At 45.6% G+C, this 14,798-nt stretch overlaps 1 protein-coding gene across 1 annotated transcript; it reads right to left on the reverse strand.

Annotated features, from left to right (window-relative positions):
- Nucleotides 1-6,311: 6,311 nt before the first annotated feature.
- On the reverse strand, nt 6,312-10,402 carry LOC111155667 (small integral membrane protein 34A). Its single transcript, XM_022515958.1, has 2 exons — nt 10,396-10,402; nt 6,312-6,724 (listed from the first exon to the last, which is right to left on the reverse strand). The coding sequence occupies exons 1-2, from the start codon at nt 10,400-10,402 to the stop codon at nt 6,312-6,314; spliced, it is 420 nt and encodes a 139-aa protein (XP_022371666.1).
- Nucleotides 10,403-14,798: the final 4,396 nt, after the last annotated feature.

Below are 14,798 nucleotides of genomic sequence, written 5' to 3' on the forward strand. Positions count from 1 at the left end.
AACCCATCATGGGGGCTCTACTCTCCTAACCTCGTCTAAACCTAACACCCCCCACAGATCTCACCTCTAAATACCACGATAATGGGCGGGGGAGCACCTGGGTGGCAGTCAGTTAAGGGTCCAACTCTTAGTTTCAGCTTAGGTTGTGATCTCAAGGTTGTGTGATGGAGACCCACATCGGGCTCTGTGCTCCGCGTGGAGTCAGCTTGAGATTCTCTCTCCCCTCTCTCTGTACCCCTCCTTGCACATGCACGCACTCTCACTCTCAAATAAATAAATAAATCTTTAAATACTATTACAATGGGGATTAGGATGTCAACATACACATTTGGAGGGGACACAAACATTCAGCCCAGGGGACACCATCAACACCCCGACTCCCTTACATGCCATTCTCTGCTGGCCCCTGTCCTGGACAGCTGTTACCACTGCCTTCCATCATGGGTGACTAGATGCCCTCCTGCCAGTGAGGTGGCTTCCTACATCCCAGCGCTCTCTGTGCATCTGGCCACCGGCATTGGCTCCCCTGTCCCCTGAGAAATTGTTTCCTGCTGCCCAGAGACTACGGCCCAGCTCAGGTCCAGGCAACCCCACGAACTTTTCCACCCTCCAGTGGCTGCAACCAGAGCTTTACCAATGGGGTCTGAACCCCAGCCTTGGGGAGGGGTCCCCCTTCCAAGTTTGTCCTTCTCTGGGCACTCTTCCTCAGCCCTCCCATATGCTTTAGAGTTCTTTTTATATTTTTATAGTTTCTTATCATTGTTGAATAGTCCATTTAATGAAATTTCCTCTGTTCACATGACCATATGGTTTGTCTCCAGCTTTTTTTGTGGGTGTTACCATGGAGGCGGCATAGCATGTGGGGATACAGAGGATGGGCAACAGACAGAAGGAATAATCAAGGTACAATGACGCTTAGTACCTGGTCCATACTGAGTCCTTTTATTTTAACTTTTATTATTTTCACATGAGTATGGTTATTTTTTTAAAGTACATCTGTAGGAGGCTGGGCAAGGGGAGAAGGCTTTCTGGAAGCAATGATATCTGAGTTGATTTGAAGACAGACAAATGAATGGGGCATCTGGGCAACAGAGCAGCCACTTTGGCCAAGGCTGTAAGCTTACCTGGCTCCTAAGGCCACTATACGGACCCAAGTGAGAGAGACAGATAAATGTACTTCGTAAATGCACAGAGAGATTGTGAACAATAGTGATCCAATTACTTTTGCTTGCTGGAATGACCTTCTTCCTTAAGAACAACGAATTTCCTTGTTCAAATTCAATGTTCATTAGACTTTGTCTGGGGACTGGACATTTCCACCAGAAGTGCCCAGTGAAAATTGTTAGGACCTATTGTTCCCAAGGAAATAGCTCTCATTGTAAGTAATGAAACTGACACACTAGTGCATCCTCCTTCATTCAGCAAATATTGATTCTGTGTTTTGCAAGGAATTGGTAATGTCAAAATTATTCTTGTCCTTATTCTTGAGAGCTTGACATCTTGAGGTTTGAGGAGGGGAGTGGGCAGCCACTCCTATACCCTTGACCAAAGAATGGCCCTCCTCCGTCGGGGAAGGTTGTCCTCTTTGACCCAGTATGCAGCTTCGGGAGGGGGGCACATAGAGTGGGGAGGGAGGATGGGGACACCCACCTAGCCAGCCAGATCAGCCAAAATCAACCCTGGTGATCAATGAGGTGACAGATGTCACAGTCAGGTCTCCCTCACATCCTCTTGTCCTTATTCTTAAGTTATGATTGTCCTTCTCTGGTGATGGGCAAGTCACTGGAAAGACATTTCTCTATGTGTTCTGCCATCCTGCTAGGTTCCTAACCTACTCCCCCCGCTGTATCTTTTCTTCTTCCCTTGAGAAGGGAATTCTTCTCTTGGTCTCCTGTAGAATGGTTCCCCCACGTTCATGAGCCCTTGGGGTCTCACTTCCTGTACCAAACACTCGGCAAACAAATGCAGTTCCCAGCCTTGGAGAGATTCTGTTAAATAAAATTTTCACTTTGGCTCATCCAAGTGTTTATGAAGTGTTAGAGCAGCCCTGGAGGAGACACCAGTTCTGCCTTAAGGGTCAAGACGTTTTCAAGGAAGGTAACACCTGGGCAACAGTCTTTTTATTGGCATTTTTCTCCACAGACTTCTCCTTAGGAGGGAGCACATGACTCGGCCTCAACCAGAGTTCTCTATTCCTTGGGCCCACCCTCAATGATTGGTCTAAGGGGTAGACACCTGCTGTACCTGATCCAAAGCAATATTCTCTCTGACATTTGACACTTGAGCAGAGGCGCAGAGAGGCAGCATGGAAGGTGAGCCACCTTCTGGGAGGACCATAGAGACAAGGTTCTCCAGCAGGAGCCTCTGAGGGAAGGCTCTGAGCAGACTAACGTTTCTCCTTCCCAAGGCCTGGATATGCTGCTGTCCTTCTGATTCTGTGAGCTTCCCCAGTTGCCTTCTCACAAATCCTCTTTTTGGGGGGAGAGGTCATAAGTTGGCTGCAGTCGGTTTCTATTGTTGCCAAGAGAAAAACTTTAATTGAAGAGTGAGTTGACATGCTCTAGTGGAAATCTAGACAATCAGAATCAGTTAAAAGAATCAGAGCCACCAGCTACTCTAGGAACAGCTGGTAAATACTGACAAATATTTAGTCTTTAATTTTTTAAATTATTTTTAAAAAATGTGATGGGGTGCCTGGCTGGCATAGTTAAGCACCTGCCTCTTGGTTTCACCTCAGGTCATGATCTCAGGGTCCTAGGATTGAGCCCCCTCTCCGGCTCCACACTCAGCATGAAGTCTGCTTGGCATTCTCTCTCCCCTCTCCCTTGGTCCCTCCTCCTCCCCACCACTGTCTGTCTCTTTCTCTCTAAAATAAATCTTAAAAAAATAAACAAAATAAAATAAAATGTTGTGATAATTACATCACACACGAAAATGCAGCTGAGCTGATTAGAATTCCATTTAGCATAGAACTGTTCCAAACACACAGGAAAACTCTGGTAACCTGGGTTTGATTTGGTAGAAATTATGGCACCATCAGCCACAAATCCCCAGAGGAATCATTCCTGGAAACTGTTAACCAGATCCATTCTGCATTGATTTTAAATAATTTCCATTTCAGAGGAAGGTCTTTATCTGACCTGATCCCCTAATATTGGGGGTAACTTACGATAGAGACAAAGAAAGAAAAGGTGTCTGGAATGTTGGGAATCAGCTTTCTCTACTCCTGTTTCCACGAGGGTTGATGGAATGTGCAAATCTCTTCCCCACTTGCTGAACTGAACACCCACACACGGTGGTCCTAGTACCTTTCCTACTAGTCCAGCTACGTGGGGTTTGCCAAGATAGCTGGGGACTTCTCTCAGCCTGAGCATTTTAGATTTAAGACATTTTGCATAAAATATTCATAATACTTGTGTCCCACCAGTCTTGCTTAAAATAGGGACTTCATGGATGTTGTCCCCATCCAGGAACACATCTTCCATGCAAACTGTCTGACCAGAACCGGGAAAACAGGTTAATTTGGATCAAGAAACAGTTAGGTGTCCTGGGAAAATGTCCTTGGATCTCATGTAACTAATGATATCTGAGTGTCAATGGGAAGATAGAGGCTTTGCCCCTTAGGGAACACCATAGGAGCCTGTTCCTTATCACATGTCTAACATGACAAGTCCTCTTTGGGGACTTGAGTCAAGAGTTGGGGATTAAATGGAACAGAATTACATTGAATGCTTCTTGAGAGGTCAAATGATGTGAAGTCTTAAAAGTGATCATTGAGCTGACATAAGAAGCATACCAAATCTTCTTTTGCCTAAAACACAAAAATCCTAGAAATACAAAAAACTTGGTGAAAGAAGGGATCCCAAGGGATCCCACATCGTATTGCTCCTCTTTTCAAATGCTACTTCAAGGCCCACTTCCCTCAGGAAATTATTTATCCAGTAGTTCATATAGGATATTTTTGGTTGAGAGGGGTCAGAAAGCTTAATAAAGGAAATTTATTGGCTCACAAACTTAAACAGTCCTGTGGCAAATTAAGGCTTCGGGACAGTTTGATTGGGACTCTAGTCTCTATGATTTTCTCAGTTCCTTGCCTATGTTGGCTTTTGCCCTCAAGTTGGCTTTTCTAACGTTGGCAAAAAGGCTCCAGCAGTTACAGGCTCAGATCTGCATTTAACACTATCCTGGGCAAGACAGAACTTTAATGTCCCAGGATCTCCCTTTAAAATCTTTCCAGTCATTCTGAGTGGGTGGACCAGCTCCCTGAAGACATGAGTCCATCTTGGACCCAATCAGTGAAGCCAGGAAATGGAAAGTACTGATTGGACTAACCTATGTCTCTTATTTCAGCCCTTGAGCTAGGAGTAGTTTCAGCTTCCTCAGTGCCTTATGGATCTCCAAATGCAAATTAAGGGTGGTTGTGTTAAGGAAGGGGGAAATGCCTGCTGGGGAAGCAACCAATAGGAGAGGATTGAATCTTCAGATTTACTGAAGTTCTGACTTTACACTCCTATTGTAATACATTCCATGTTCCTATTTGCTGTGGATTACATTTTTGTCTTTATTTCTTTCTTCTGTTTTATCCTGCCCTATAAGCATCTCAAACATATGGATGATACCCAGCCCTAACTATATAAACAAGCCAACACTTTTGTTGGATAACCTAAAAAAGAAAAAAAGAAAAATACTTGGAAGTCGACCTTATCCTCTGAAAACATAAGCTTGGGGTTTAATTCTGACCTTTATGAAATTGTGGCGCTGGTTGCAGACCACTGTTTTCAGACAGGAAAAAAAAATTATTTTAGTTGTAGTCCAGGGAATGTCTCCAAAAATGGAGCTGGATAAACTTCATAGATGTTGGTATAACATATAATTTATCAATTTGCCTGCTGAAAACCACTTGTGGAAGTTCGGCTAATCACACTCTCTCTAAATTAATTACTCATCTAGGCGAGGTCTTATTTCTTTTTAGTCTGAGACAAGTATATAAGTAACAGCTATTTATAAAACATTTGAGTTGAATCATATGATGTCTAATATAACAAAACCTAAAAGCAACTCTTTGTTTTGTCTACATGTAAAACTTGAATCTCATGGATTTGATTCAGAGCTCAGGTCATCAACTGTTTTGCAGATTGGTTCTCTTATAGAACAAGGTACTGTAGCCATTGCTTGCAGACTAATTGCCAGTGGAATAGTCATGTCCTTTTCCACAATAGTATAACCACCAGCCCCCACTATCAAATCACAACCCAACACTACCACCATCAAAGTCGACCATCAACCACCACCACCATCATCCACATTGACCACCACTACACTACCACTACCACCACCATCAACATGAACCACCACCAGCATGACCATCATCAACATCAACCATTGACTGCCACCATCAGCACTACCACCAACACCACCATGAACACTAATCACTACCATCAATACCACTAGAATCAGCCATCACTATGCTCACCACTAACACTGATACCACCATCAGCATCAACTGCCATCACCACTATGAACGCAGGGCTTGTATTTTACATATTTATTTTTACTTTGAAAAATAAATTCATGTGCATGATTTCATTAGTTCTTATCTATTTTATAAGGTTGGCAGAACAGACATTATCATTCTCATTTTATCTGTGTGCAAACTAAGGTCCAGAGAAATGAGGTGGTGTGTTCAAGGACATCAAAGTGTCCTTGACTAGAGTTTGATTCTTCTGACTCCAGAACCAAAGCTCTTTTTCAATAGATGCCATGACCTCAATGAAAATGAATTTCTAACTTCTGTTATTAACAACCTTGGTTCTATAGTCAAGTGAGAACATCTAGAATGAATGGCTCTTTGAAACCATACAGCCCACGCCATGTGTTCTAGGTGAGAGCCACAAGTCATTCAAAGTTCATGTGACCCCCTGGAAGTTGAAAACTTGAATCCAGGGTGCTCGATTCCAAATTCAGTCGTCCTTCCATGACAAGAGGCTACTTTCACATATACCCTCAGGAATCTCCTAGATTCTCTGAGAACACTGAATGCTCCAAGTCCTTCCCCAGAACGCAAGCTTTCCTGGTGAAGGGTATGACCAGAAGCTGCCGCCCCTGCTGTCCTGTCTCAAAGTACCACAAAGCCTGAGAAGGAACGGGACGCTGGCTCCGGTCATACTCCCACTGTCCTAAGTGTCCCAGGGATGCTCTTCCAGCCCCATTCAAGGGCCTGACTCCTCTCTCAAGGTTCCAGGTAAACTCAAAGCTGCCTCCCCTGGTAGGAAGGTTGGGCCTCTTCTGTGGAGTTCAGTGTGCCTTGACTTTCAAGGGATCCCCTGGATTTCAGTTTGGCACTCACTGTTTTTATATTTTGGCCCCAGGCTGGCCTGGCTGGGCTGCAGGACTGCTCTGTTGCTGATGGTCAGTGCAGAGCATTCGGCCACCTTGCTCTGGAGACCTTTCTTTTTGAGTTCGGAGGTCAGATTGGAGTAGTAAATATCTTCCAAGGATTTATCGTTCTTTCTGAGGATGTTGCTGGCCAACCGGAAGAGGAAGATCACTCCGTAGATGCCAATGATGGTGAGAATGTACCAGGCGGCGCTGGTCCCATCTGGAAGTTTCAGGGCCCTGGTGGAGTTGGTGCCGCTTCTCCCCTCCATGTGGTCCCTCAGCAGGGAGCTGAGACCAGTGCTGGCCTGGGTTTGGTTGGGGGCTCCCTGAGGTGTCCACTTGGTCACTGAGAAACAGAGAGATCCAGATGAGACCCAGCATCCTGGGCTCAGGGCTGCCTGGCCAAGCCAATGATCAGTGAGAAACATGGGGGAGAGGAGGTACTGCTTCAAGGGGCTCTCTCTGTTGAATGGGCAGGAGTCTAACAACACATATATAAAGAGAGGTTTTTTGGGAGGACAGATACTAAATATGAATATATGAAAAAGTGAACTAACCATGGTATAGTGTGCAATCATGTGCATAAAAGAAGGGAGGATATGATATTTCCTCGAAGCTCATATATGCATAGAATATCTCTGGGAGAATACACAAGAAGTTGGTACCTATAGTTGCCCTTGGGGAAGAGAATTGAAGGATGAGACGTACTTTTCACTAGTGCCCTTTTGTACATTTCGTACCATGTATGTTTATCTTCAAAAAGGAGTTGATTTTAAAAGGAAAGGATATAAGTGGACACTTTCTCGGTCTCCTTGGAGAAGTGCCCCTGGGTAGTGACACTGTGTGCCCTTCCAAGGCCAGAAGATTAAAATCTTAATTGCTGTTTAATTCAAAACTGTTTTCTCTCCTCGAAGAGCCAGTGCACATGAAATGAAAGCCACAGAAATAGTACATAAAACTGTGAGACATTTTCTGATTGAACTTCACTAGCTCAAATCCCTGTTTCTCGCCCTCTGCAAACACAGAGGCGTTCAGATGTGTCATGGGATATAGCCCAGAGCCTGCTGCGTGGACCACAGCTTCTCCACAAATGCTATCTATCTGGCATTTGTTTGTTGCTAATTCATTTTACTAATGCAAGATGCAGAGAGGTTAGTATTTCTTTTTTATTATAGTTAATTGCTGGAATAAGCGGATGATCTTATTACTTTGAGATGAAGGGAGAAACAGTTTAAAAATAACTCTATAAACCAATGTGACAAAGCCTACATGAACAGATTTAATTGTATAATATTGGTCACCCATAACAAACAATACAATAATGAAGAATTTTATACCACTGTTGGTGGAAGGGCTTGACAACTTGAAGTATGGACAGGGAAAATTCCCATCATTATTAACAACAACAACTACAAAAAAGTCAACCCAACAAGGACATCATAAATCTCAATTAGAGCAAAAGAACACATGTTTATAAGCCCAGACCTTTTCAAGAGTTGTTATAGAATGATGTGATATGTTTGAATACATAGAGAATACACCCACGCAAGAACTACAGGACATTATATTATTTTAAAACCTGTCCATTTCCACTTGAAAGAATCTCACTATATTAATTACTGCAGTCCATTATTCTTTTCTTTAAAAAAAAAAAAAAGAATAAGTTGGTTGTATCTTAATGGATAGACATACCATGTAGAAAGACAAACATTTTCCTCTGTGCATTTTGCACTTATAATTTACTGATGGAAAATACAGCAGTCCTTCTAGAAGAGCCCATCCCTGTATCCACGCCAATTACTTACGTTCCATGAGGCAGTCTTTTCCTTGACTCTTGGGGAGGCAAGTTTAAGCGGTATGGACAGAGGAGATAAAAGGAGAAGTCTTCCCTGCAGGTGGTCACAGTTCTAATGAAGCCCGGCTGCCCAGAGGTTCCTGAGCAGGGAGTAACATGATACCCAGAGCGTTTTAAGGCAGTGCCAAATAGAAACTTCGCAGAGAAGATTCCGACTATCTTTCTCTAGTTCATCAGGGGATCACAATCGATCTGTCTGCTTTTGGCTCAGAATACAAAGCACTTCCTGGCTTACACGTGTTGAGAGGGTCTAAAGCAAAAGAATTTTTACAAACATGCTGGTACCAAGGAGTTTCCAGCTCTCCCGGGTCCCATCCAGGCCTGCAGGGCTGGGAGGCTTGCTGGAGGCTGGCTCATCGGCTCATAGCCTGGATGGTTCCTGGTTCCTGAACTCCCCTCTTCTGTACCTGTCCTGGGAGTGCCAGATGGTCAGGTGTGGTAGAGACCTGTTGTCATAGGGTCAGGAAACGCCAGGGTCAGGAGTCACCAGCTTCCTCTTGGACTGTCTCCCGGATGAGGAAATCCAGCCAGGAAGGCACAGGCATGGGGTTGGGGGTGGGACACACCCCCTCAGGGATCAGTAGGCCGATAGGCCAGGCTATGCGGAGTGGCACTTCCCTTCCCCACACTCCTGAGTCACAGCCCACACTGGAATCTAAGTACATTTAACCGGAAAGTGCTAGAATAATAAGAGGCTGAGAGAAAAGAAAAGCAGGGATCTTCGGCAGGTTCTGAGCAGCCAATGTTCCCAGCCCCACTCCTGAATCCTCACCAAGACTAGCACCTGCCAAACTTGTAAGGGTTGTTGGCTTTTAAGATGTAATTTGGTGGGAGCCTGGGTGGCACAGTCGTTGAACATCTGACTCTTGATTTCATCTTGGCTCATGATCTCGGGGTTGTGAGATCGAGCCCCGCATTGGGCCACATGCTCAGTGCGGAGTCTGCTTGTCCCTGTCTCTCTCTGCTCCTCCCCCACCTTGCATGCGCACTTTCTGTCTCAAATAAATAAATAAAATCTTTAAGCCTGGGTGGCTCAGTCAGTTAAGCCTCTGCCTTCAGCTCAGGTCACGATCCCAGGGTCCTGGGGTTGAGCCCCACATTGAGCTCCCTGCTCAGTGGGGAGCCTGCTTCCCCCTCTCCCTCTGCCCCTGCCGCTCCCCTTGCTTGTGCGTGCTCTCTCTCTGTCAAATACATAAATAAAATCTTTAAAAAACAAAAATTAAAAATTAACAAAATTAAAAAGTAAGATGTAATTTAATAAAATTGTCATCAACACGGGACTAGACAAGTAAATTATCAAATAGGCTGTATGATCTGCCGTTCCAGTCTTGGGCACGTATCTAGGAGAAATGGCACATACACCCACACAAAAAGTCGCATATGGATATTCACAGTGTTATAAGTCATGGCTGCAACAAGAAGACAGTCCAAATGTCTTGATGTCTCGATGAAGGGGTGAATAAAATACCGTCGATCCCTAGAATGGAGTATTACTTGACGGTGAAAAGGAATGGAGTGCTGACGCATGCTACAACACGGATGGAGCTTGAAAACGTTAAGCCAGGGTGCCTGGGAGGCTCACTTGGTTAAGCATCTGCCGTTGGCTCAGGTCATGATCCCGGAGTCCTGGGATTGAGTCTCGCATTGGGCTCCCTGCTCCTTCTCTCCTTTCATGCTCTCTCTCAGTCTCTCAAATAAATAAATAAAATCTTAAGAAGAAAAGGGAAGAAAACGTTAAGCCAGGTGAAGGAAGCCAGTCACAAAGAACAGTCTAGTGCGTGATTGCCTGTGTAGGAAACGTCCAGAACAGACAAACCTAGAAGGACAGGAAGTAGATTCGTGGTTTCCTGCAGTTGGGGTAGTGCTTGAGACCTGATAACTAAGGGTACAAGGTTTCCTTCAGGGACTTCAGGGTTCAAAAATTTGTCATGGTGCTGGTTCCACAACTCTTCTTTAGTGAATACACTAAAAGCCATTGAATTGTGCACTTTAAGTGGGTGAACTTTATGGGCTATGGATTCCGTTTCAATAACGTAACACAAGTGTACGAAAGAATACTATGGAGCCCAGAGCAAGAAATGCAGAGGCTATTGGTGTGCTGATGTGTAGAGCTCCCCCACATGCATGGGTCAATGAAAACTGTAAAGAAGACAGCAAGTTACCCGCCATGTAAGGCGGAGGGGGAGGGGCGCCTAGGGGCTCAGTGGGTTGAGCATCCAACTCTTGATTCCAGCTCAGGTCCTGATCTCAGGGTGATGGGATCAAGCCCCACCTTGGGCTCTGCACTCAGTGTGGAGTTTGCTTTAGACTATCTCTTCTCCTGCTGCTTCTCCCCCATCTTACCCACCCCCAGCTCGCTCTCTCCAAAATAAATAAATAAATAAATTTTTTTTAAAGAGTAGGGGGAAGTCACACAGATCTAGTTTGCGTGTACAGGCATTGGAAAGCTGCTTTAAGGATGCCAGAGAAAATAAGAACAGGAGTTACTCGGAGAAGAAGAGAATTCGGTGGATGGAGGGCAGGAGTCGGGGGGAGAATTCTCACTGTATATTCTTTACGAATCTGAAGAAGTTTAATCATGTCTGTGTGTTCCCTATTGCATAGCGAAAACATCCATGGACTAAATGAAACTCTTCATTCAACTTGTACTTCGACTCCTGCCATCTCTCTTTTTGTGGGGGGGTGGCTGGACCCACACTTCAGGCTCTGCCACACAAACAGGGATTTGTCACACTGACCTGCAGAACTGAGAAGGGGCAGAAAGGAGGACCCCGGGTGACAGAGAGCAAAGGGTAGAACAGGGTCAGGAGTCAGGGCTCTGGTCCCAGCTGTGCCCTCGCTCTGTGACGCTGGGCAAGACCCTCCCCACCCTGGAGCCGGTTTCCTGGCCTGTGAGGGGAGGAACAGCGGGACCTGCTCCCCTCCCATCCCAGGAAGTCAGGAAGGAAGCCTGGGGAGGCGTGGGGAGGAGCTGCTCCCGCCCCCGTGGAGGTGTCTGAAGGGGAGGGCTGTGTGTCAGGTGAGGTCAGAAGGTTTCAGCATTCGGCCCAGGAGGACGACGGCATGGGGTTTGGGGAGCAAGAAGCTCCAGAAAAATGGGGGTGACAAAGAAAGGCAGCGTCCGGTCTCATCCCCACTGTACAAGGCGCACTATGGTGAGGGCATAGCTCTGCGCGAGGTGCTCTCAGCCCTGTTTTGGCTTCTCTAATCCTGGGAAGCAGCAGTGTTATTCCCCCTTAAAGGGGGGGAGGGACATTCTTTCATGCTCAGAGAAGTGACTTGCCCTAGTGTTGCACAGATCCCAGATTCCAGAGAGCAGAGGGCTGAAACCAAAGGCATTCTCCTCCCACACCCTGAATGTCACCTGTAGGCTGGACCCAGGGTCCCACGGATTCTCCCAGCTTGAACAGCAGGCTGTCCTTGCTGAGGCGTATCCATGACCTTGAAACCCGTCCTGTTGGCCAAAATGAAACTGTGATGTTAAAAGTCGGGAAAGCGGGTATCCTTCAGCTGAAGACAAGTAACTAAAGGAGGCAGAAGGAAGACTCCATGGGCTTGGTCGTAGATTGTCCACTGGCGCCCGGTTCACTTTTCGGGATGCATGTCTCACTTCGATGTAGACTGTACCCTGTTTCTTTCACATGGAAAACCCTGATAGACCGTGGGAAAATAAGGTTTAAGGTTTATATAGAAAACACAAATGTTATTTTAAAAAAAAGAATTCTATAGTTTCTCATGGCTGTGGCCACATGGTACCATCTGATTAAAAATGCCCTTCCTGGGGCTGGGGAGGGGGTGGTCGAGGTCATGGTCCCAGGGACTGGGCGGCTGCCTGCCTTATGATGCCCTGTGGATGACGCTCGCTAATGTCATTCCCGAATGCTTACATAACAGTGAAATGGAACAACCTGTACCACCACCACGGCCAAGAATTTTCTTCCTATTTGTGTATGTCTTTTCAGACCTTCTGGTTCAGTCTAGACAAAGTGCAATCAAGCAAAGCCATTCACCTGGTAACTATTTCTCTGAGCTTCAGTTCTGGGAGAGAGGGACCCCAATACCTTTTGGCCTCTATGACATTAGAGAATAAACCCTTCCAGAAAACCACAGCTTGTCTCCCTCCTTCCCTCCTTCTCTCTCTCCCTCCCATCCTCTCTCCTTCCTTTTCCTCCCTTCTTTCCCTTTTCTTTCCTTCCTTCCTTTTTTTTCTCTCTTCTTTTTGTTTCTCTACTAAAGAACCAGTCAGCTTAGAAGATGCCCAAATTGGGGGCAAAGGTAGTGAGGATGTAAATTTGACTAGCCAGGAAAAGAAGCAAAGTGTCCTTGCATTTCAGGATGTCAGAATTGGCACTTTTAAGAAAATGTCAATAAACACATGCTCATAACCACCCTTGACATTCTTTCTAAGGAATTTTTCTAGGGAAGGCAGAACTCACCAAACAATTCTGACTCCTTGCAGCGCAGAAGGACATTAAAAATGACAGTTTGGGAGTCCTGTGGATGGCAACCAAACTTCTCTCTTGCCTTGCCCCGGACAATGGACACTTGCAGGATCTCCCAACCAGGAGCGTAGATTCCTTTGCGGGAGGTACAAACTTCCAGAGGCCATTTAAAAGATGTTTCGCATATTTTAAAAATCTTTAACTTATATGTCATTCTTGCCTTTCCTTTTTAAAAAAAAATTTTTTTAAAGATTTATTTATTTGAGGGGTGCCTGGGCGACTCAGTAGGTTAAGCGTCTGCCTACCGCGCAGGTCATGATCCTGGAGTCCTGGGATTGAGTCCTGCATTGGGTTCCCTGCCCACTTCTCCCTCTCCCTCTGCCTGCCACTCCCCCTGTTTGTGCTTCTTCTCTCTCTCTCTCTGTCAAATAAATAAAATCTTTAAAAATAAATAAAGATTTATTTATTTGAGAGAGAGTGCACTCACAGTGGGGAGGAGCAGAGAGAGTCTTAAGCAGACTCAGAACTGAGCATGGAGTTCTAGGTGGGGCTTGATCCCAGGACCCTGAGATCCTCACCTGAGACAAAACCAAGAGTCAGTTGCTTAACTGAGTGCCCCACCCTTGTGCCCCTTGCCTTTCCTTTTTAATGTCATTGTCTCCACCATTTAGGGACATTTAATGTCATATCCTGTCTCCAGGGAGGTGCAGAGGGACACTCCCAGCCTTTGGAATTGGCAGTTCCAGGTTCTAGCTGGGCCTTTTTTACTTTCTAACTATGGGATTGTGGTCAAGTCACTTCCCCACCCCAAACCTCAGCTTTAAAACCAAGGATAATAAATTGTGATAACACGAATCACCCAACAAATCCAAGGTGCAAATACAGTCACACCTCATGTCTTCTCCCAACTAACTACCTGAGCTCCCAGTGCCTGGCTAGCAGGAAATCTCACATTTATTTCCCCTCTTAAGGCCTCAAGGTTGAGCAGGACTCTGGGATTTGGTCCAGAGTGGGTAGGGAGGACAGCCCAGTAACCCTCTGCTGCTGTTGCCTCCAGGTGCCACGGGGGGCGGGGGTCGCTGTTGAGCACTGGCTTGGGGCAGTCTTCAAAAGTTTTAAGAGCGTCCCCAGGAGACAAAGCTTCGGCTGGAGACACTTGCCTGTTGCTCAGTCACAGCACAGTTAAGGAGTCTCTGGAGTGGAAGCGGAGGAGTAGTGCCAAAACAACCAGCCCCCTGATGGGTTCCATGCTGGGGGTGGAGCCTGCTTGAGATTCTCTCTCTCCCTCTACCCCCACCCCCCCCCCCCCCCCGGGCGCCTGCTCTCTCTTAAAAAAAAAAAAAAAAAGTCTTCCATCCAGAGATGCAACTGGCTCAGCACAACGCATGAATCCTACTAAACCTTTAGTGATTAGAGAATGCTGTTTTTAAACTGCGGTGGAGTCTGGAGAAAGAAGACGGCTTCCAGGTTTTTTCTGGTGAAGCTAGACGATCAACGATAACCCAACAAAACCACCGTGATAAAAAGAAACCACAGACCAGCTTTACTCAGGGAGACAGATGTAAATATTCCAAATACGACGTTAGCTGACAGATCCCACAGCACATTCAGATAATAAATGTGACAAATAGGGGCAACTGGTGCAGTTACGGAAGAGTTGTCCCATATCAGGGAACCTACGAATGTGACTCACCACAAGAGGAAGTCCAAGGAAATGTGCTCATCTTCACAGATGATAGGTATTTGTTAAAGTCCAATTTCATCCTGATTTTTAAAGTCTCGATAAGTAAGAAGATAGCTAAGTCTCTAAAAATGCCAAGTTAAGTTAACCTCACGTCAGAAACGAGACTTGTGCTTGAGGGGAGAGATGCAACCTCCCGTCACCGCCACTGCCATTGAACATGGTGCTGGGGGAATCATCCGACTCAGACAAGAAGCATGAAGCCTGGACAGGAGGAAGCAAAAATTATTCTTTACTGCTTGGTTAGAAAAATGTAGAGAATCAATGGCAAAACCATGAGCAACGGTAGAATAATTCAATAAGCCGAGTGTGTACAAAATAAATAGTAAAAACAATATACAAGGATCTGTATTCACAGCACTCAGTAAATATAATTAAACAA

The sequence above is a fragment of the Enhydra lutris genome, unplaced genomic scaffold, assembly GCF_002288905.1.
Source record: "Enhydra lutris kenyoni isolate GAN:26980312 unplaced genomic scaffold, ASM228890v2 scaffoldscaffold43, whole genome shotgun sequence".
Lineage (NCBI taxonomy): Eukaryota > Metazoa > Chordata > Mammalia > Carnivora > Mustelidae > Enhydra > Enhydra lutris.